General features: G+C 36.2%; 2 protein-coding genes across 2 annotated transcripts; both read right to left on the reverse strand.

Moving 5' to 3' along the window:
* Positions 1-2523: 2523 nt before the first annotated feature.
* LOC133874697 (uncharacterized) lies at positions 2524-8923 on the reverse strand. Its single transcript, XM_062312576.1, has 9 exons — positions 8670-8923; positions 8045-8165; positions 7528-7587; positions 6503-6605; positions 4906-5452; positions 3660-3795; positions 3314-3481; positions 3116-3224; positions 2524-2942 (listed from the first exon to the last, which is right to left on the reverse strand). The coding sequence occupies exons 2-8, from the start codon at positions 8123-8125 to the stop codon at positions 3168-3170; spliced, it is 1152 nt and encodes a 383-aa protein (XP_062168560.1). The 5' UTR covers positions 8126-8165; positions 8670-8923; the 3' UTR covers positions 2524-2942; positions 3116-3167.
* A 2405-nt stretch (positions 8924-11328) lies between these two features.
* Positions 11329-22429, reverse strand: LOC133875781 (probable U3 small nucleolar RNA-associated protein 11). The gene is made up of 8 exons (XM_062314015.1): positions 22374-22429; positions 22187-22277; positions 21911-22002; positions 21722-21821; positions 19848-19927; positions 11893-11992; positions 11694-11802; positions 11329-11599 (listed from the first exon to the last, which is right to left on the reverse strand). The coding sequence occupies exons 1-7, from the start codon at positions 22427-22429 to the stop codon at positions 11710-11712; spliced, it is 612 nt and encodes a 203-aa protein (XP_062169999.1). The 3' UTR covers positions 11329-11599; positions 11694-11709.
* Positions 22430-23467: the final 1038 nt, after the last annotated feature.

Below are 23467 nucleotides of genomic sequence, written 5' to 3' on the forward strand. Positions count from 1 at the left end.
TGTAGCAAGATGACGGTTGAGGTCGTGTCCCATCGGGCATCGGGTGTGCATGTAACTTACTATTAAAAAAAAAAGAGGTTTAAAAAGTTTACAATGTTAACCTTACCGTGAGAGTTTATGGTCAAATCAAATTGTAAAAGAGTGAAATATCCTTTATATTCCTGAAAAAAAAAAAAAAAAAAATTATCCTAATTAAATCATTTAAAAAAAACTTCGGTTGTGGCTCAGCCGTGGAGCATATCATTTTTTTTTAAAAAAAAAAAATGGTAATTTGAAAATTTTCACGTCGACCATTAAGATTTAACAGAAAATTCTAACGGATAAGTGACATTGCAAACTTTTTAAATTTGAATATTTAGCATCGAGAGTTTTTGAAATTTGGGAGAGTGATTGCAAAAGTATAAAAGATTAGGGGTAAGTAAAGTTTCCTTAAAAAAAATAAAAATAAAAAACGCATATTTTAGTAGTTTTCTAGTGTGTAATTTTTTTGTTTATCACAATACCATCAAAGCATTTTCAATCTAATCAAGGATAAAAACTTTCATCTAAACAAGTTAGTACTCCCCCTGTCTCAATTTAGTGTCTTGCTTTATTTTTTGAAATATCCCAAAATAAAATTTCCACTTTCTTAAAAGGGAATATTTATTTGATCTTTTTTAAACTTGTCTTTATCTTCTTCCAAAAAAAAAAAAAAAAAATTATCAATGAGTAAAGATGGTGCCCAATTGCCCATCTTTAATCATACCACTAAGAATCCAGACACTGATTTTATATTCTAAAAATAATGAGATATTTATTTTTCATATGTAATCATACCATTTAAAGTCGAGACACTTATTTTGTTAAACTTTTTAGTTTTCATTAATAACCATACCATTTAGAATTGAGATGATAGACAAGAGATTGAACCCCCCACCACAAAAAATAAAATAAAAAATAAAAAATAAAAAATAAAAAATAAGAAAGAAAAAAAAAAAAAGGTGAAAGGTCATAGTTATTATCATATGAATATTTCATGCCCTTATAGTTTCATCAAAACATACTCTCAAAGTGGAAAAAAAAAAAAACAAAACCATTGAAACCCCATAAACAGTACAAATTGCCTCCAATAAAAAATTAAATATTGGGCTACAAGTTTGAAAATGTCTGGCTAGACAGAGTTGCAAGATTTGAATAATGATTGTTCTAATAAGAGTTGGTAATGCGTTGGGTTTTATTTTTTCATTTTTAATGTTTAACTAGGTTTTATTATAAAAATATAATAAAAAAAAAAGTGAAAATGCCTTTTTTGGAGTTTCAAAAGGTTGATAAATGTAACTATTTTACGTTGTTAGTTGGCAATTTTGAAAATGATTTGAAAAAAAAAATTATCGGCCTTATGCTCGTATGAAAAATAGTCCAATATTTTTAAATATTTTCATATAATATAAGAAGTTGCAAGAAAGAGCGACAACGAAAGAGCTGCAGAAGAAGAAAGTATGAGAGAATAAAATGCATTCGGAAGTAGGATTGAAATTTAGTGCAATTGCCTACTCATATTACAATCGGGAAGGTGTTCAGATAGTCTAAGACCTATTCGGGAAAGTAAAGTCCATAAGAGACCATCTCACAATTAAGAAGCGTAAACTATTTTACAACACATGAAAATTATTTTTCTTAGTAAACTAAAAACATTTTCAAGTTGACCAATATTTTACGCAATGCTAAATACTCAAAAATAGGAAAAAAAAATTTCTATAAATATTTTACGTCGAAACAACCGGCCTGTATCATAAATATAAACAATCTTAGTTAAGAAGTACTAATCATTACATATTGAACAATCAAGGTATTTTATTATTAGAGAAAATTGCACCATTGGTCCCTGTGGTTAACCTAAATTACAAATCACTGCCTAGAGTCAAATTCCGTTAAAAATTTTGACAAATTTCATTAGGTGCCACACGTCAGTATCAATAAAATAGTAACACGTGTCGATCTTAATAAAAAAAAATATAAATCTATTAAAAATATCAAAAAATAAAACTTCAAAAAAATAAAAAATAAAAATATAAAAGAAAAAAAAAGGGCGGTTGGGAGTGGCTGTGCTCCACCCTCGGTACCTGGGGTTGGCACCCATTTTCTATTTTCAATTTTTTTTAAAAAATAATAATAATTTTTTAAGTTTTATTTATTTATATTTTCAATAGATTCATATTTTTTATTATGATCGACACGTGTCACTATTTTATTGAAGCTGACACGACACCAAACAGAATCTGTTAAAATTTTTAATGGTATTTGACTAAAGAGAGCGATTTATAAATTATATCAACCACAGGAATTTTCGAATTAATTTTGATACCGGAGGGAGTGATTAGTAATTTAAGCTAAGTGCAATTTTTCCTTATTTTTACATATTGAACAATCATGACATATACCATGATCTCATACGTTCCATGATGCTCAAAAATAGATAAATGACCAATATTCTCGACTGCCTTAAGCACTAACAATCCCATATATAAGTAGAAACACGAGAGCTATCTAACTATTTTTTTTTCACACCAAGTATATTTTGGCTATTAACTTAATGTGCTCAGTAGCATAAATATCTGCATCGATTGCTGAATCTTTTACCCAAAAATAAAAAGGATTTTCAGTGCAAGCACTCTGTAGCCGTATATCCATCTGCAATGCATTACATGGCTGCTGTAACAAACAATTTTATCCATACAAATTCCACTCATGACACAACACACCTTCCCTAACCTCTCTTCAATGCCTTGGTACATATGGCTGCTTTACAAAGTGCTGCATCATCTGCAGTACTCGATCAAGTTTTGCTTTCTGAAGTTCTTTCACAAAGCAATGCATAGAAAGAAAGACTTCCAGAGGATGGTAGTCTTGAGTCTTGACAGCTTCACACATTGTTTCTGTGTGGAGAGCATCACATATAACCCCTGCATGGAAAGATTAAGCATGCATTTAAGAAAAAAAACAATTGTTCCGCTTTCTTGTCAGAGGGTACTATGAATACGAATTAGAGCACCTTATATGGATGAAAAGCATCAATTATGAGCAAGGGGTGAAAATGGATGTGCAATTTAGAAAGAAACTTTAGAGTGATACAAACCTCAATAACTTCTTCTCTACATGGACCCCTACAGCTTTTGATACCAACATCTCTATACTTCATGGAGGTGCATGACAGCAGCAAAGGATTTTCTATTTTCTTTTTGAACCTTGATCACCAAAACAGGATTGTACGTTTTTACAAAAGTGTATTCTTCTTAAGGCATACAAGAAAGATTGCAAATCTAAACACCCATACCTGTGCCTCTAATTCAGCAATTCTCAGCAAAGATGCATGTTCGATGCAAGCACGGCGCTTGCACTCTTCTTCAAGCAAACCTGTAATTTGGTACCTTAGCTCAGCCATTTCTTGAGCTAGGTCCTCTGCTTCTTCTTTTGCTTTCAACTTTTCCTCTCTCAATTCTTCCTGGAAATCATTAGCATGTTAACTTCTACAAGTTAAGAATTGAGTCATGAAACCTCCAAGTTCAGAAAGGACAAGAACCTAGGGGACTGAAGTCTCACTTGAAACCTAATTTTGTTTATTCAACCCACTGAGATTGATCACTCACTGTCAAAGGCAATGCTTCCATGGATCGTCATACCTTAAGTTGCTTCACAAGCAGTTCATATTCTTGGACTTGTCGTGACATCTTTTCCATCTTCATTCTTGAATCTGCATCTGGTCCTGATACCACTGCCAATTTGGAAAGGATTGGACCCAAGACTTCTCCACAAGTGCTAAAAGTGGTATTAAACATTAATAAGGATGTCAAAAGACGAACTTTGAATGAAAATAAAGAGACAAAGATATACCCATATGATTAAAAGTTTTAAGGGTTCAAAACAAAACTTAATGCAGCATTTTCTCCTCAAGACAATTCTAACAATAATCCCTTAAAGACAGGTTTAACATCTACTCATAACGATGTTGGGTCAAGAATTATATAATTCAAAAGATAAGAATACTAGTGCCATGGAGACAAAATGGATAGAAACCAATTATTTATAATCTATTGGAGATAAGGAATGTCTTCTTTTATCTTCTAAAACCACCCCTCTGAAATGATGGGTATGTTTGGCAAGCGAGTGAACAGAACAGAATAGAGAGAAAAGAATTTTTGAGTTAGTAAAAAGTGATAGATGTGATATAAAGTAAAAATAATTTATATAGAAAAGTGAAAAAAATTTGTATTGTAATGGATTTTTTTATTTGAATAGTAATAAAAAATTATTGATATGATATAAAAAGTGAAAAAAGTTATGATGTTTTGATGTTGATTGTTTTTTAAAAATGTGAAAATGAAGTTGAAAATATTTATGTTGCTTGCCAAACAAGACCGATGCCTTTTGTTTTCTGATCTTAAGTGGATGTCATAGTAGGATTCAGACCCAGGTGAAGTTCTGACCATATGTTAGAAAAAAAGAACAAATAGATCTTGTAGGATTCCCACGAAATTCTTCAATTTCCTTTGGAAGCAGAGATGATTATTAGTCACCTCGAAACAACACTAACCAAAAATTTTCACCAATAGGACTCCACCAAGGAAGAGCTCAAGATCCAAGTCAAATCCCAAATGGAAGTACTATCCGGCGTCAAATAAAAAAAAAAAGACCTGGCTCATTGATTAATTTTCTGATTCTACAGAAATGTCTTGATAAATGGATATTGAATAAGAGAGATTACTCTAAACGGTGATTTTATTGTCAGGTGCATCTGGTCGGTCTAAAGAGTGGAGTAGAACAAAAGCTTCTTCCTATGAACCATTATAATATTATCTAGATAGAATATCTAATTGGGACATTCAAGTTACTGGGTAACAAAAAAAGCAATTATAAATTGTGATGTACCTCATTTCTTTAGATGTACTCATCTTGTTTGCCAGCCATTCTTCAATCCTTTGATAAAATACTCTAGCATTCATTTCGGATGTATCCAGCTTCTCCTTCAGTTTCTTATTTTCCTTATCTAGACATTCGATAATTTTTTGTGCATCCTGAAACTGAACCTCAAGCTCTTGAATCAACTCATTCATCCTAGCTTTTTCTTCAACAGTTTCTTCCCGGATTTTCTTAGCCTCGAAGCAACTCTGGTCCAAGGTCATGATATCAAGCTTCATGCTTTCTATTTCACATTGAGACTCTAATGCCATCGATGAAATTGACTCCTCTAGTTTCTCTATACACAAAGTTGACTTTTGTAAATCTACTTCTTTGCTTTCCAGTTCCTGCATCAAGAACAAGCGCTCCAAATCAGACCTCTTCAGTTCCTCCCTTAACCTGTTAACCTTCTCCTGTACATCTTCCATGTCTGCTAATTTCAGCTCAAGGTTGTGTACATGCTCTTCCAGGCGGTTCACCTCTGTGTTCCTTGCATTTAGTTGATCCTGCAGGTAATCTGCGATGAATGTTGTGATTGGGATAAGCCAAAGAAAACCACCAACAACTCAAGTCAAGGATGGAAAAGCATGCTGCCAGAGCCATCAATGTGCATACATTGTTATATTGTCATTGACAAATACACAAAGGATACATCTTAAGTAAACCATTGGGTGGCAGAAAGGATATTGGAAAGCAAAACATAACTTTAAGAATCGCATAGTTGAACACAATTGCCCTTATTTGGGGAACTACAGATACATAAACTGCTTTACCCTAAATCCTGCATAAATGCAGGATGAACTATATAGAAAATCAAGCCCTAACTCTTGATATAATTTGTCAGAGTACCTGATCAGGGAATGATTATCATGATGACTTACTTGCATAGTAAGGTGGTGCATGAATGTAACACAACTAGTTATCCTTGCATTCAATTATACTATTTTCTAATGGCTATGTCAAATTACAGTTTCCTTTAAATGTAAGGACAAAAAAAAGTCCAAAAAACACAGATACTGTTGCAGTTTCTACATTGCCCTAACTACCATTATAATGTGAGTTTCCACTACTGAGAAATGAGTGAACATATCGCAATCAATAAAATTCTTTGCACATAGGTTAAATGTTATTGCATCTTAATAGTCTCTTAATCAAAAGGGTTTGTAATACATTCATCAAATAATCAAATGCTTTACTTCAGATTAGAAGAAATCATATATTACAAGATATTGATCAAATAGTAGAATGAAGATGATCTCATCCATGGTTTCGATACCATGGGATGGAAAAAATTGGATTAGAGCTTGAGAAGTTAAAATAGAAGAAATTCATAAAATGCCACTGAGACATACGTTATAAAACAGAGTGCATGTTTCAGAGATGGACATCCATTATAAAATAGAATGCATGTTTCAGAGGTGGCAATTTATGATACATGAGAAGACATCATCAAATAAAGGAATGCAAACAAGCTATAATACTCCATACACAAGGAAAAATAATAATCAGCCACAAAAGTTGAACAAACTAAGCAAATACATGTCTTTATAAATGTAAGAATAACTACCTATTTCTTGAGAGCAGTTCAACAGCTCTTTTTCCAACTTTTGAATGTGTTTCTTGTCTTCTGTATGAGCCTTTGACAATGAATTCACATGTAGTTCTAGTCTCTGCATAAAAAAATAAATAATAATAAATAAATAAATAAAGGTCTTAAATCAGGTAAGTTTGCTGAAGATAATAACTTCTAGCACTTTTACTGATATTCTGCCAGAAAATATTCTTCTTCTTAAAAGGCAACTTGTTTACAGACCAAAGAAGAGGGATGGAGCAGAAGGTTAAAACTGCCATTTTTTACTTCTTTTGTATCCTTTCTTTTCTTTTCCCTTTTTTGCCTTCTTATTGACCTCTTCGCTTCAAATGAGGAGTTTTCTTCACATGCTTTTCTGAAAATTATCATTAGAATATTTGTGGACCATTTGGAAAAAAACTCTGCCAGACTTGGCACCCTTTTTCTAGCAGCTGAATTGGAAAATAAGCAGCAACAGTAAAAACGTATGTGTTATACCATTTACTAGGTTGTATTTTCCAATCTCTTTTTTTGATAAGTGATTTTCCAATCTATCTTTACATGTCATAATACAGGAATTTGTCATTAAAAGATAGGTATTCAAGAGCTATGAGAGGTCGACCACAACCAGCCTATGAAACATTACAACAGTTAGGTATACCTATACAATCGTATTAATGCAGTTCAAAACATGGTACAACCACATCCCAAAGCAGTATATTTCGCAGCACCAAAAAGTTTCTTTTCATGTCTTCACTAGTTTCTATATTACAGGACAATGTAAATAATAATGAACTGAAAAGCAACAGAGGTCAGAGAATGTTAGTAGGAGGACAATGAAATGGGAAAAGGAATGATTCAACGTCATGTCCATACTCAGTAAATTTATCCAAAGAGGAATCAAATAAATGACTTGAGCATATCAAAGATAATGATTGTCCTTTATGTTTCATAATCTGTAGAAATTAAAAATTAAAATAAAATAAAAAAATAAAAAACTGCTATAAGCATCTAAACATTACTCGGATCATTTCGAAGCTTTGGGACTGTGAATCTTTCAGCATGTCCTTTTCTTTCCTTAACTGCATACAAATAAGTGAATAAACAGATAGATCAATTACAAAAGGCACAATGTGTTAATTCAGATGACAACTACAGATATCCATATTCAAACTTGAATTGATAATAGAAACATTACCCAGCCAATGGCTGGAAAATATTACTATGCCAAAGTCTTCTGAAAATAGAACAAGTGGCTGCCAGTTTCAATTAACGTGCTCATGAAATCTATGAGGATATATTAGGAGTTCTTTTTTTTTTTTTTTTTTTTTTTCCCCACTAATCCTACCTCAAATTGATTGCAAATGGTTCATGGCAATTTTCGTATATACAATCCTAATATAAACTAATGTTTAGATCTCAACCCAGAAGCTAGCCAATTACAGTACTCTAGGATTACCTTAAGGCCACAGATTACAATTCCCTTAACAACATCTTAAAAACATACTCAAAAGTAGGTAAGATGGGCATAACATTTACCTCTCTACATCTAGTTCCAATCTGTAAGAGTTCCTCAATGTCTGAAGAGTTTTCACTATCACTCCTTGTGTGATGCGACATTTGTGCAAGAAAAATAAAGACAAATGCGCAAAAGGAATACCTGTATCCATTACTAAACTATCAGAGATGATCCCCAAGTATAGCATTAAATGCCGTCATCAATAATAAACAAATGACGGACATAGATGATACAACACGGTTTTTCAGATGCCTTAAAAAAAAAAAAAAAGGATAAACAAAGGTGAGAAATTGCTTATATTTGTCGTACCAAGTATACAAGAACGCACGAAATTAAATTAAAACAAAATCCCTAAAAAAGAAAAAAAAATTAATATGCGGAATTTTTCTCCCTCATATTTTATTTTTAATTTTTAAAAAGGGAAACAAGATTTGAAATTCATAAATTTATGTCGACATTTCGTCATTATTTAACCAAAAACGCATTTTGAGTACTCTTGAATTCAAACCCTTCAGTACGAATTCATGAAAACCAAAAACCCTATTCTTCAGATTCTCAATCCTTCATAACCTTAGCACAATATTAATGAAGACCCAAATAAATTAACAAACCAATACAACAATCTACATGCATGAAAGTTTTTACCTCTGTAGGTATGAATCAGAGTCTCACAGCTCCAAACTTTGCAAGCTGAGAGATTAGGGTTTGTGAACCTGTGATTTTATCGGGAAAAAATATTGAAACGTTGATAGAATTTGGATTGTGGCGAATCTGGCGATGGCCAACTCAAACTGCAATTTGAATGGGAGCGGTTTGAGCTGTCGAGTGGTTCGGGTCGGGCTAATAAGAAGTGGGTACTGGGTGGGTTTGTGTCCTATAAAAATAGTTCACTTTTTTTTAGAAAGCTTAAAAAAAGATTTAATTTTGAAAAACGACGTCACGGGAGACTAATGTCGAAGGAAATTTGATTCATTCACAACACCATCACAATAATCCTTCACATGAGAGTGGTCCCAGTGTGTGGGGCTCACCCTCATGTGAGGAGTTATTGTATGATTGTTGTGTTGGTGTTGTAAATTTAACATTTTTTTTTTTTGTTAACACTTCCTCCAACTCTTCCACCCCTTCCCACCCATCCTACGTGGCTTTTTTTTTTTTTTTCAAACTAAAACGAGTTGGGAGGGAAATTTTTTTCACTTTCCCTCCCAACCCCTCTCTCTCACTCTCTCTCACTCTCTCTCTCTATCTCTCTCTTCTCCGGTCTGTCGTCCTTCTTCACCGGCATTGTCTCTCTTCTCCGGCTGTCCGTCTCCACCAGCGAGTGAGACAGAACTAGATTTGACAGAACCAAATCATTGGGAGGGAATTTTTTTTTTTCATTTTCAACAAACGTCCTTTACAAAGCTTTTCTGTTAACACTCCCTCCCACTCTCCGACACTCTCGAATCTCGATGTTTGACTTTTGCCGAAGATTTTTCCTTGTTTTAAACAAATAAACAAGTTTCTTTCATCTAATCTCCTGGCTAAGCTAACATGGAAAATTTTCATGTTTTTATCCCGTTTGATTTTATTTTATTTTATTTTATTAATATTCAAGTTCCACAACAGATTCTCACAAACCTTATTTACCATATCATTATCATTAAAATTTCAAAAAAAAAAAAAAAAAAAAAGGAAAAAAGAAAAGAAAAGAAAGAAACAGCCAAGGGAAGGTACATGTGTCTGTGATTTGGTAGTTGGAGCCGTCTTTGTATGTGTCATCAACTGACGAAGTTGAGAGGCACAACTATAGGTAAGAACCGTGGTTCTCTGCAGGTTACTTTGATGAAGCAGCCTTCCTTCAGATTGTGAAACTTGCTGTTGTATGTTGAGAGTTGGTCCATTTTATAGAAGAAACCAGTGTTAGGAGTTGGAGATCAGGCAAGATTCGTACGGTTTGATGGATGAGGGGTTTAGAAGCTGGCTGAATAGGAGCCTCTCCTGTGAATCGTATGGCCTATATGTGCAGGTTGAGTAATGAAGGATTGAAGGGACAAAGAAGATTGAATAGATGAGATTATTTTTTTTGAAAGTGGAAGGTGAAGAATTGATGGAGAGAAAGCCTCACCTAAAGAGTCAGATGCCATTGCCGATGCAGCAACATGTGAAAGACTGACCATATTTTGCTCTAGTTTTTGCTCCTCGTCAAGAAGGTTGTGGGAAACGCAGAGGCTTTGTGCCAGAGGATTCCGAATCTAGTTGCAAGGAGAGATCATCCAAAGGGTACTAGTGTCAAAAATTTTGGCACATACATCATAGATAAAGCAACGCATGTGATGCCCTGGGGAATGGGCAAGCCAACTACATATTGGGCCCACCTAGTTGTGCAACGTACTGACTATGCACAAGGTTGCAGGGGAAAATTTGGGGGGAGGAAATTGTCAAACAGGGCCATGTTTGCAGAAGATTTTTCCGACTGCAAATAAAGTTTTGAAACTCATCATCATCGTCAATCCCTCGCACCTTATTTTCTGCTTCTCTTGTTTTTCTTTTTGAAAAAAAAATAATAATAATTGTTGGATTGCCGTTGGTGCTTGCTCTGAATTGTTGTAAGACAAATAAAACAAATAACCAACTTTCTCCGATTGTTGTAAGATAAAGAAAATAAACATAGGAGCTTGTCAGGTGTGCCAGCGGTGTTTCATGCCTAATTCAGTTTCTATAGACAATACGTATGGAGCAGTTTCTATAGACAATACGTATGGAGTACGCACAATAATTCAGAGTTCTTTGCATACCTGAGATAGGAACCTATTTATAGAGTGAGTCATATTCAATTTGAATTGGGATTACTGCTGAACTTTGGAGTCGAATTCAAATTGGATTGCTCACTATTTAAATTACTGGAACTCTTATACCAAATCGTGTGGGATAAGGGCTTATACCAAAAAAAATCTAGAATAGAAGCTTATCTAGGATAATAAGGGATAACAGCTAATCCCGAAGAATCCGGGCTTGAGACGTCGCTGCAAACTTAACGCCAAGATCAAACACTGATGACCATATCTTTTATTGGATCCATGATTCACATCAGTAAATCTTATTCCAAGTCTCCTGACAGTGGGATTCATCTTTATGGGAAATATTCTATAGACCAATTGTTGTTCTTCGTATGGATCTTTATATCTTCATGTGTATGGATCTTCGTGGATATTTTAAAAAATTGTATAGATTCTGGCAAATGGTGGTAAATGCATATATATATTTCTCAATGATGCAAAGACCGCCACTGAGGCCACTGCAGAGGAAATTGAAAAAAATTACAAAAAGGGAATCTCGGCTGCTTGGACAAGCACTACTACTCAAAAGTTGCCTAAAAAGAACAAACTAGTTTACAAAATTGACCAAAAGCTCAAACACCTTTCATTTGCCAAACGAAAGGCAGGTAGTTTCAGCTTTTTTCCATACAAGATCAACATTTTAGATATACAACAGAAAATGTAAGTAAAAGTTGCTGATAACAATGCAACTTAAGATCTCCATTTACTTTTACTGTTAGAAATTCAAGTCTCAGTGGCCCAACTGCAGCTGTATTCCTGGAAATATCAAATTAATATATGCTTAATAAAGCAGAAATAACAATTAATTTGAGGTAAGAGGTAGATATCAAGACACAGACAGAGGCTTTACCATCAAAAAGAACTTTTCAACGCTTTCGTTCTGGCCGCCACTTGTATACTGATTTAGAGGTGGGACAAACAATCTCATCTTCGCATGATTTTCGCTTCCGACCCTTTTTCTGTTTATGAAATGGTTTGTTTTTATTTCCTAAACTTCAAGCCACAACCCAACAGCCAATTAAAAAGCAAGGAGTTTAAGATGTCTATACCTGTAATTCCTTCTGCAACTCCATATCCATATAGAGTTTCTCCAACTGACTCACTCTATTCCTCCTTGCTTTTAGTTCTCTATAGGAAGCAGCTGTTTTCCTGTATATGGAATACAAAAGAAAATTTTTTTATAAGTAAATTTAGTCTTATTGAAAGCGTAAGGCGGCCCAAAGTACACTGAACGTATACAAAAGGAAACACCTGACTAGGAAATAGAAAAACGAACAAGGAAATCAACAAAACTAATCGACAGTGGGGACAAAAAAACCACCGTCAAAAGATACAGAATATGAAAGAACAAAGCTAAAATATCTTCTATGGAACTCCCCAAATGCTCAAAACACCCAAGATTTCTTTCATTTCAAACACACCCAAAAATGCAGATTGGCACCATCTTCCAAATTGCAGCACTCCTCAGCCTTACAAAAGAATGTCACTAACAAATAACTGCTCCCTAATAATAATACTACGAACAACAACAATAATAAGAGAAAAAGAAATCATAAGATTAAGAAGCATTCCGCACATTAAATCGTACGATACTTTACTATGCAAGATTTTAAATAACAATATGTGATTTTTGCTTGCACTAAATGAAACAAATGCATTTGGTAAATGTGTTTTTTCCTTCGCTACAATTTCCTCCGAAACTTGACTGACCCACCACCTGTAAAGCATGCATCTCTGCTCAGGGAGTAGGTCAAAAAAGAAATAAACAAATAAAAAATAAAAAAGATAAAAGCATTATATGCCTTGACCACCACCATCAATTAATGATAACCACCACCATGCTTCCACCAACTGGGTTAATCCCTCCACTATTGAGGCACCAACCAACAACATCAAATGCCTTCACCACCACCACCTCCCCACCATTCTTTCTTCGACACTATGGCACCAATCCCTCCACTATTGCTGTTACCAACAGCATCCATGCCTTCACTGCCACCACCCCTAATATAGTTTCACTATCAGAGTGACTACAACACCACCAATGCATGGTGGCCACTACACTGATACAGCCTACCACTCCCCTAATATAGTTGTCACTATCAGAATGACTACAACACCACCAATGCATGGTCACCACCAATGTCATCACCATAATCACAACAACAACAGTGTCACCACTATCAACATTGCCAGTATCACCACTACACTGATACAGCCTACCACTACCATATGTGCTGCCACCAACATCATACTAATGGCGCCAATTATGTCACACTTGCCACCATCACCATGTTTTAACCATCAAATTCATCAGTTTTTTGAATAAGAGGATCGAACTGAAAATAATTGGCCCCTTTACTGTTTCCCAAAAACAGGAAATCAGCAATATAACTGAATAAGCCTGTTAATCGAAAAAGTAATTTTATTGCTTCGAAGCAAAAATGTCCTAAACTTCTGCATAAAACATCAAGAACACCTTTTATATATATATATAAAACATCAAGAAAACCGATGCAGGGGCATCTAAGCCCAAAGCAAAGAAGCCCCCCTAGTGTATTTTATCCGGTCCATTAGTTATTTCAAGACCAGTTTTTTATTATTATGTTACGCTTTATATTATTATGTTCTTAGTATTTTAAAAAGGTCGTGTGACTAGCATGTGACTTTTAATGATGTTGGATGGTTAAGATTTCTTTGTTCTGTGCAAGATGAAGGGCTAGGATTCTAGGGTTACTATTGGCTATTATAAATAGCCTCTTTTGAGTCATTGTAAGCAGCTTTTTATTCTCCAATATATGTAATTTCAGATCTGAGTTCTTGGACTCTTTGGAGCCTAGAAATTGATCTTTTATTGTTCCAACTTCAATCTTATCTTCTTCACTTTGCTATAACCTTGTTTATTGCTGGAATTTCTTCCTAAACCCTTTTGTAAGCCTTAATTTCCTTGAATGGTGGCATCTTTGGCTGGTTCATATCAAATCTATTCTAGATCTAAGTTCTCCTTGCCGCATCAAAAACTTAGAACAGTTTGTTTGGATCTAGGATACTAGAGCGCAGACTGACGAGAGCAGGTGCAAGAGCTACCATCTACAAAGTGTGCATTGAGTGTGGGTGTATATATCGGCGAGCATAAGTGCGCCAATTTTGAAATTAATTTACAGGTCAGAGCATCTCTAAAGTAACAGCAAACATTTTGTCTATACCTCTTAACATCATTGAAACCATCATTAGAAGCAGGCATCATTTCGCTTTTCAAAGAGAGTAACTACATTTCTTTAGCCTCCTCCATGCAAGAGATAGGAAAGGGATAAAACATATCCAAAGATTTCATTATAGCTTCAAATTGACGAGGCAGGATTTGAAAAGTTATTGCAAATCACAGTTGCGAGGTGAAGGAAGGATAACAAGTACAATGATACCATACAACAGATGTACAACAAGGGATAAATTTCCATAACTTTTTCTTAAAAAATAAAATTTTCAAACTAACACAAAAACAAAATGAAGGGAGTGTGATACGGACATATCTTGGAGATCAGGCAGAGGCTACGTGGCAATACCGTAGGCCTCACGCTGGTAGTAAATAAGGAGGCAATCTCCATATATTATTTCAAGCCTTTATATCCTAGTCTAATAAGGAAAATATATTCCAAATAAGGTTATAAGCTATACGTGAGTATTCTTTCTTACTAGGGTCTAAGTCAATGACGGCTAAACCTAACCTTATAACATATAGCTATTATTCCTCTAGGGTTCCTACCCAATGTAAATGACGGCTAGACCTAATGGTTATGTCATTGTCGTAGAAAACAATCAACCGTGCTCTGATACCACTTGATGCAAATCAAATACCACAAGAACTAAGGGAAAAGGATATGAGCTACTTCGAGGGAGTCGTGACCTTTAAGACACCAAAAGATGTTCTAGGTTTTGATAATATTCAAGCATGATATTTTATTAATTAGGATTATGCTTAAATAGGAGACAGCGAGGTCATAAGACATAACCATTAGGTCTAGCCATCATTTACATCACGCAGGAACCCTAGAGGAATAATAGCTACATGTTACAAGGCTAGGTTTAGCTGTCATTGACTTAGATCCTAGTGAAAAAGAATACTCTCGAATAGCCTATAACCTTATTTGGAATATATTTTCTTTATTAGACTATGATATAAAGGCCGAAAATAATATATGGAGATTGCCTCCTTACTAACTGCAAATGTGAGGCCGTATTGCCACGTAGCCTCTGCTTGATCTCCAAGATATGTCCGTATCATTCCTCTCCCCTAACAACTTCCTTGTCCCCAAGGAAGAACTCAGGAAATTGAGCTTGGACCATAACTTGGTCTTCCCATGTTGCCTCCGCCGGAGAAAGACCTTTCTTGTAGTTGTTGTTGGGATCACTTGATCTTTCTTTCTTTTTTCCCATCAATATATTTTTTTTCCTAAATCAAAGTCAAATAAAAGCTCTCTTCTTTATCTCTCTCGCACCACAGTGAACACAAGTGACTCCTAGAGGCATGGAGGCGCGGCGTAAGTTGATGACGGCGCGTTTGGAAGGTTGGGTCCGATGTTGATTCAACAGCTCTTTTCTTCCTCTTTTTTTGTGACGATGGCAGTCGGTAAGGTAGGTGTTATGGGCAAGGATTGGCTTGCTTGAGAGGCGCGTGGTGGAGACAAACTTTTAATTTTTCTCATATGCTCCTCCCTCTTTTTGGTGAATTTTTCATTTCACGCGAGGAATTCTGACCGCATCTTTTCTAGCCTTGCTTGTTGCTCTGCACTCAAAAAAATTTGGAAAGACATGGTGGTGGGCATGGATCGGTGATTGTTGTAGAAAACAATCAACCTTACTTTGATACCACTTTATGAGAATCAAATAGCACAAGAACTAAGGGAAAAAGATATGGGCTACTTCGAGGGAGCTGTGACCTCAACACTCCAAAAGATGTTCTAGGTTTTGATAATATTCAAGAATGATATTCTATTCGTGAGTATTCTTTCTCACTAGGGTCTAAGTCAATGATGGCTAAACCTAGCCTTGTAACATGTAGCTATTATTCCTCTAAGGCTCCTACATGATGTAAATGACGGCTAGACCTAATGATTATGTCTTATGACCTAGCCATCTCCTATTTAGGCATAATCCTAATGAATAAAATATCATAACATCTTTTGGTGTCTTGGAAGTCACAGCTTCCTCGAAGTAGCCCATATCTTTTTCCCTCAATTCTTGTGCTATTTGATTCGCATCAAGTGGTATCAGAGCAAGGTTGATTGTTTTCTACAACAATCACCGATCCATGCCCATCACCATGTCTTTCCAAATTTTCTTGAGTGTAGAGCAACAAGCAAGGCAAGAAAAGACGCGGTAAGAATTCCTCACATGGAATGAAAAATTCACCAAAAAGAGGGAGTATATGAGAAAAATTAAAAGTTTGTCTCCACCATGCCCTTCTCCAGCAAGCCAATCCTTGCCTATAACACCTACCTCACCGGCTGCCACCATCACAAAAAAGAGGTAGAAAAAAGCTGTTAAAAGCGATAAAAATCCATCCACACCGGCGTCCCACGAAACCACCGTCGACCAGCCGCAAATCAGCCCACCTCAGCCGTAAATTTAGAAAGCACCGGACCCATCCATCCAAACGCGCCGTCATCAACTTACACAGCACCTCCATGCCTCTGGGAGTCACTTGTGTTCACTGTAGTGTGAGAGAGATAAAGAAGAGAGCTTTTGTTTGGCTTTGGTTCAGGAAAAAAAAAATATATTGATGAAAAAAAAGAAGAAGAAGAAGATCAAGTGATCCCAACAACTACAAGAAAGGTCTTTCTCCGGCGGAGGCAACGTGGGAAGACCAGGTTATGGTCCAAGCTCAATTTCCTGAGTTCTTCCTTTGGGACAAGGAAGTTGTTAGGGGAGAGGAATGATACGGACATATCTTGGAGATCAAGCAAAGGCTACGTGGCAATACCGTAAGCCTCACGCTAGCAATAAATAAGGAGGCAATCTCCATATATTATTTCCAGCCTTTAATCCTAGTCTAATGAGGAAAATATATTCCAAATAAGGTTAGAGGCTATTCGTGAGTATTCTTTCTCACTAGGGTCCAAGTCAATGACGGCTAAACCTAGCCTTGTAACATGTAGCTATTATTCCTCTAGGGTTCTTGCATGATGTAAATGGCGGCTAGACCTAATGGTTATATCTTATGACCTAGCCGTCTCCTATTTAAACATAATCCTAATGAATAAAATATCATGCTTGAATATTATCAAAACCTAGAACATCTTTTGGTGTCTTGAAGGTCACGGCTCCCTCAAAGTAGCCCATATCCTTTTCTCTTAGTTCTTGTGCTATTTGATTCGCATCAGAGTGCAACCCAAGTGGACAGTAATATACAAAGGAAACACACTGAAAGAGAAAAAAATAACAAAATTGAAATGAAAAACAAAAGGAGAGTTTACAATCCAAGCCTCAAGCATCAAGAAAACTAGAACCCATAAAAAGAAATAGAAATTCTGAAGGAATTGACAATGGATACCGGATAGTCAAGAGCAAAACACTATGAGGAAACAATTTTGAGTTCTCCCCAAGGATTGCTCGTTCCCCTCAAATGCCCTCTTATTTCTTCCAAACCAAATGCTCCAAATCAAACATTGAGGCACTGCTCTGCAAGCAATATGGCCACCTTATGTTAACAAGATTTCCCCTCCTACAATAGAAAGCTCAACAACAGAAAGCTCAACAACAGAACTTTGTGTCGTCCAAGACACTAAAAAGAGAAAACCATGAACAATATAGCTTAAGCTACTGAAAAATGTAGAAGTAAGTGGTCCATTGTTTCCCTTTGCTATTCACCATACTGATGCAAGCAGCGAAAAACCAATTTTACTTTAATTTAGTTTTATTTAATGTTACAAGTTAAGGGCTTTCTATAATTTTATATTTTTAGGCATGAACTGTACTTTTGGTTCATTGAGGTTTTATTTTGGGTTTTATTATGTTATTGGGCTTTTATTTGTTGGTTTGACTACTTATTTAGTTAGGCTTAGTAGTCAAAACCCAGAAAGATCCAAATCCAATCAGGTTATGTATTAGACACCTAGTAATAAATATAATTGTTTCTATTCACTGAATAATAGATTTATGAGAATTTTCAATAAAGATTGCTCTTGAGGATTGCGTAATGCAATCCTCTGCAAGGTGTGATACTAAGAAGTCCTAGGTGTGACACACCTATTCTGTCCCCAAACCTTAATCTTCAAAAAACTAAAGCCCCCATTACTCAAACAACTTTCAAATAACTACTAAAAGCCAAAACACTATACCCAGGTTACTGCTCAAACCCTCAGTGTTTTCCTTGTTTCATTTCAGATCCTACATTTTCCTTGTACAATTAAAAAATCCTGCACTACCAACCAAAAGCCCTAACTATCACAAAACCCTACAAACCTTTGCTGCCAAAATAAACCCTACCAAGCCTAAAAGTCCATTATTGCTGTTCTACACCGATTTTTCGTATTAGAGTGAGGTTCAAAGCAGGTTTACGCATTTGAGAAAATGAAGCTAGAGAGAAAACAGTAATCTCAAACCTACAAATCACACTGGGCTTCAAACCTGACACTTATTGTTTCCAAGGCAATTGATCAAGCAAGGGATTTTGACGTGATCATGGAGTAGATAACATTTACATGTGGAGGTTAAAACCATGAGAATTACGAAAACCAGCCAAACACAGTTTCATTACAGGACACTGATACAAACCATCATTATTTTTTTCCCCATTTTCTTGAAGCCTTACGAGTTATTAACAGAAACTGCACACTGGGATAATTGATAGACTTCTCATCCAACTGTCAAATTTACTTGACATTCGTTCCTTTTCTCATGCAACAAAGATGACATGATATAAGGAGCACAAACACAGCATTTTATGGAGATTTGAGAACACAGCAATTCCAAATCTTTTCCAGTGGAAAAGCGGAAGACAAAATTTGGCAGCAAGCGCTTTCTAATCATCATGCCAATCAAACTCTACTCAAATGGAATGAACATCACAAGGAAGATCAATTTGGAAATTAAATATATGTGGAAGTTCACTATTTGAGATATCTAGTTTGTGTCAAATCAAGTGAGACTACTGTGGTAAAAGTGGAAAATGGGAAGTAAGAGCTCTCTAATCATCAAGTTGATCAACAATCTACTTAAAGAGAATGAAAGTCACAAAGAAGATCAAGGATATAAAGCACTAAAATCATTCTTGAGAGGATACTGATGGCCCTTGGACCAAATGACATCTCCTCCCCACCCAAGGTAATACCACACATTTCAATGCCGTGTGGCTGTGTGAGTTGTATTGCATCTAAAAAAAAAACAGAAAAAAAAATAGCCTTTCTTAATAGGATTTGAGTCATTTGACAGCAATGTGTCATTGAACCAACCCACCTTTACATGCCACATATTCGCAAATTCCTACTCAATTATGATTTCAACAAAATCTTTTAAAATATTGAGTGTCATCTCATCTATACAGAACAAATAATTCCCTTTAGTCAACGAGGAGTTTCATGTGCAGCAAGAGAGTAAAAACAGATATCTACAGAAACTATAATATGTTGTGCCTAGTTTCTGCACAAACACATCCAAAATTAGATCAAATCACTGCACAAAATCAAGCCTAAGCGCCGGAAGAAAACCAATTGAAAACTTGATCAATGGTCCATTATCATTTAACCAAAGATGATGTTCACAGAAGTTAAGAAAAATATGACATAACTGACACAATAATCTAGACTATCAGTAATCACTACTAAAACGAGCAGCAACAAAAGAAAAAATTAAAGAACTAAAAAAAGAAAAAGAAAAACCCCCTGTTTTTTTTAAAAAAAAACTCCAAATGCTTCCTATTATAATTCAAGAACGCCTAAATTTTTGGAAATTGCAAACAGTGATATGAATTCATTACAATAAGAATTTAAAGATAGGAAGCTCAAACCTTTCTTCAACATAGTAAACACGTCTATTTGACGGCTGATTATCAAGAGAGTGCAGCACAGCAGCCAGCTTTTCAATTTTCTGCATTGAACAATGGAATGTCATAATCAACACCTTCAGGAAAGATTTGTTAAAACAATTTTTTTTTTTTTTTAGAAGTAATAAACTGGTCTTATGAAAAGTGTAAGGCACCCCTAAGTACACCGGAAATATACAAGAGAAAGCACCTAAGTAGAAAGCAAGAAAGAAATAGCTTAAACAAAGAAAGAAACCCAACAAACCCTCAAACCCAAAAGCCCTCAAACCCGAACCCTCAAGAATCACACCCTACTATAACACGAGAGGACGCACTTGTATCACCAAATTCATAATCTCCCTCCTATGAAAGTCCTCTTCAAAGGCATCCACAACCGTCTCTAAAAGCGAGGTATGAGTAGTTGAAGCTTTCACAGCTGGGCAGGGGTTAAGAAACCCCTGCCGAAGGAAGCCCTTCATCGAAGAAGGGTTCAAATTTGGAAGCAATGCCGCTGCTTCCTTAGCTGAAAAGCTGACAAGCAACCCCATTGCTACCAAAGACTCATCAACTAAATTCTCATCCAAAATCCAGATCTGTCTTCCCTTGCCTTCTGGTAGTACTTTTGGAAAGACTTAGAAACCGTCGGCACTGAAGCAAAGGCTGGACCAAAGACGTTTGTGTCTTTTAGAGTTGTGAGCTTGTTATAGTTGGCCTTAAAGGGAGAATCTTGCTGCTTGTTATATCCCTATGTTCTTCTTGATTGACCTAGGAGTTGTTCTTTGGAAGAAGAAGCATTCGCAACGGACCCAGAAAAAGCCGAACAAGGGGAAGAGAACACCGGCAACACCACACCTGGAGGCGCAGAGGCAGACACCGGATCAGAACAAATCGGCCCAGAGAGATTCGCAAATCCCTCTGAACCAGGTTGATCAACGGCCATCAAACAAGGACCGGCGTCTTCGGAAAGAAAGGAGAACTCAGCACGGGTTAGAATAGACAACCCAGAACTGGTTGGAGCAGACAACCTAGCACTGGTCGGAGCAAGCAACCTAGCACCTGTCGTAGCAGACAACCCGCCACCCAAGTCGATTGTCTTTGTCGCCTCCGGCTGTTGAAGACCCGAAGTAGACCCACAACCCACGGAGAACTCAAAACCCCCTTCAGAATCCAAAGGGTGCCCTTGACCCGTATCCTCAATCCACTTTTTTGCTTTGAGCTTTGCCAAAAGCAGGCCCAGACGGAAACTTTTGAATCTGAGATTGGGTCTAAGACCCAGCCCAAACCCAGACGAGCGACCCAACAACGAACCAACGACCCAACCCACCAAACTCACTAGAAAGTTCCTCCACGTCTGCAATTTCAAATGAGGCAACGGCTTCCTCGCTGATCCTGGTGTGCCTCGGGCAGAGGGGAGACGTGCTAGATGTCCTTTGCTCTGCAGATTTAGCAACCGATCCTTACCCAACGGTTCCTTCTCCAACACTGAGCAGTCCATGGTCACCCTCACCTCCTCCGATGCTGCTAGCCTCACTGCCAGGAGAAAATTCAGCTCACGCTTCTCAGCCGGCGAAATCTGCACCTTGACAAAACCCTCCGACCTCACCACCTCCGCAAACGATGGAAAAGCACCACCCAAAGAGGGCCAAAACCCACCCGAGCTTGGTAAGGAGGCCTTCAAACCCAAGACCTCCTTCCCATCCTTCTTTTCCACCGAAAATAGCACACCAACGGGAGAAGACCCAGACGAAGTTTCCAGGAAAACCAACACCTTGCCCAACTCATTAGCCACTCTATTCCATCCCCGCCCTACTTGCCCATTTGGGAACAAGATTACAATGAATTTTTGTTTTTAAGTATACATCTCCCTTTTTCTCATTCTGCAATTTCTGAAGAATGTATCCCATATCTTGGGTCTTCATCAGCATAAGTTCTTCCTGAGTGTATTTGTTTGCCTCACTCCTGTAACAGAAGCTTACAATATCAACTATGATTTACAGGCGACAAGTAAAAGATGCTAAAGAGGCATCGGAATCTCATTCGTATGTTACTCTAATTTATGGACTCCATCAACAGTTCTTGTTTTGATCATCCGGAAGTAAAATTCATATGGGTTTCTGAAAGCTGCTTTCTCCCTAAGTTTCTGCAGAGAAAATACAATGAGAATAGTAACCAATTAAAAGGTATATATGTACATGTATATCTATATGTGTATGTGTATGTATAAGTGTCACAAGTGTGTGTGTGTATATAGACATATATTATTTTTTTATATTGACTACTAGCTAAACATTAAGAAAAAAACAAGACAAAATTTGTAACTTTACTTGCAAAGTCTGCTCCTTTTTGTGGAATACTTGTGCATGCTCTACATAGTCCTTGTGCTTTTCAAGAAGCCCAAATTTTCTCCTTGAATGCCTGAGAAAACAGAAACAGAAAACATAAACTGGTCATTGAAAACGGGTGCAGAATTATATACTTGAAAGGTTCAATTAAGGGATTCTGTTGACTCACGGTTGAGCTCGTTCCTTGTGAGCTCGTCTACTAATAGCATTCCTTAGCGACAACATGTTGAATTAAAAGAAAGCAATCACCAACAACACCAACAAGGTAGCAAAGAAACTCAACTTCCTTCGGAGAGTACAAGCTGCTAGTTTCCAATAAGCTGCAAAATTATAATGACAACAGAAACTCAACTTCCTCACTAAAGAAGTCGATCGAGCGACCTCTTATCTTCCAAAAATATCTACAGATGTCGACATTTCTTTGTGCGGTGGAAATCAATCTTTAAGTTGAGCGGTTGAGAACAGATGACAACGCTAATTCTTTGTGCCGCTGAAATGGACTCCCTTGGATATTTTTGATGCTTCCTTTCTCTATAAAAAGAGAAGAGTCGAGAGAGTTAGTCTTTATGTAGTAATTTTTAGTGCATTTCTGTAGAATAATTCCAGTAGCTTAAACATTCTTTGGATGCAACTCTTTAGTTGTTTTTTTCCAAAGAGCTTTAGTTTAGTTTTCTTTGATGCTTCTTCGTAGTTTTCCTTTCCAAAATGTTTGTTCTTCTTTCTTTGCAACTTGTAGTTTGGTTTTTCAAAGGTTAATATATAATTCTATCTTCCTTTTATCTTGATTTTATACAGGCAGAAGATATAAGCTTCACTCGTGGCTTCCAAATTCTCTAAAAGAAATGAGTCCTTCTTTTTCTATAAGAGAATCCCACTTCTTCATGAGTAACTAATTTTATTATAAGGTATTGATGTAATTCCGTCCAAGTGCCGTGGCTTGATTTTGTTGTTCTTGGGATTTCTGTGTATGTATAATGATTATATAGCCTTGAGATTTGTAAAACTTTTGTAAAACGTTCTTCAAATTTATATTCAGTCTTGAAGAATCAACGTTTCCTTTTTCTGTGATCGAGGGAACGATGGATAATTTGTGTGAATTTGATGAACCATGGTATGGAACACAAATCACTCCACATCTTCGTAGTTTAATTGTATTTCATTGTAGTGTAATTTTACGTGGATGATTCGTGCGAAACTAAGATGATTTATTCTTTTTCCATAGATATGTATGCTTATTAGAAGGTTTTACAGTCCATGCTGGGG

This window comes from Alnus glutinosa, chromosome 8 (genome assembly GCF_958979055.1).
Source record: "Alnus glutinosa chromosome 8, dhAlnGlut1.1, whole genome shotgun sequence".
NCBI lineage: Eukaryota > Viridiplantae > Streptophyta > Magnoliopsida > Fagales > Betulaceae > Alnus > Alnus glutinosa.

What these genes read in the sequence shown, in the direction of transcription:
- LOC133874697 (XM_062312576.1), bottom strand. Translation starts at nt 8,125, where the DNA reads ATGTCGCATCACACAAGGAGTGATAGTGAAAACTCTTCAGACATTGAG. An exon ending in TGCTTGTGAAGCAACTTAAG is followed by an intron (nt 3,482 to 3,659) that starts GTATGACGATCC and finishes AATGATTTCCAG; the next exon opens with GAAGAATTGAGAGAGGAAAA. An exon ending in TTGCTGAATTAGAGGCACAG is followed by an intron (nt 3,225 to 3,313) that starts GTATGGGTGTTT and finishes TTGGTGATCAAG; the next exon opens with GTTCAAAAAGAAAATAGAAA.
- LOC133875781 (XM_062314015.1), bottom strand. Translation starts at nt 22,429, where the DNA reads ATGTTGTCGCTAAGGAATGCTATTAGTAGACGAGCTCACAAGGAACGA. An exon ending in CACAAGGAACGAGCTCAACC is followed by an intron (nt 22,278 to 22,373) that starts GTGAGTCAACAG and finishes CTGTTTTCTCAG; the next exon opens with GCATTCAAGGAGAAAATTTG. An exon ending in GTTTACTATGTTGAAGAAAG is followed by an intron (nt 11,993 to 19,847) that starts GTTTGAGCTTCC and finishes TTCCATATACAG; the next exon opens with GAAAACAGCTGCTTCCTATA.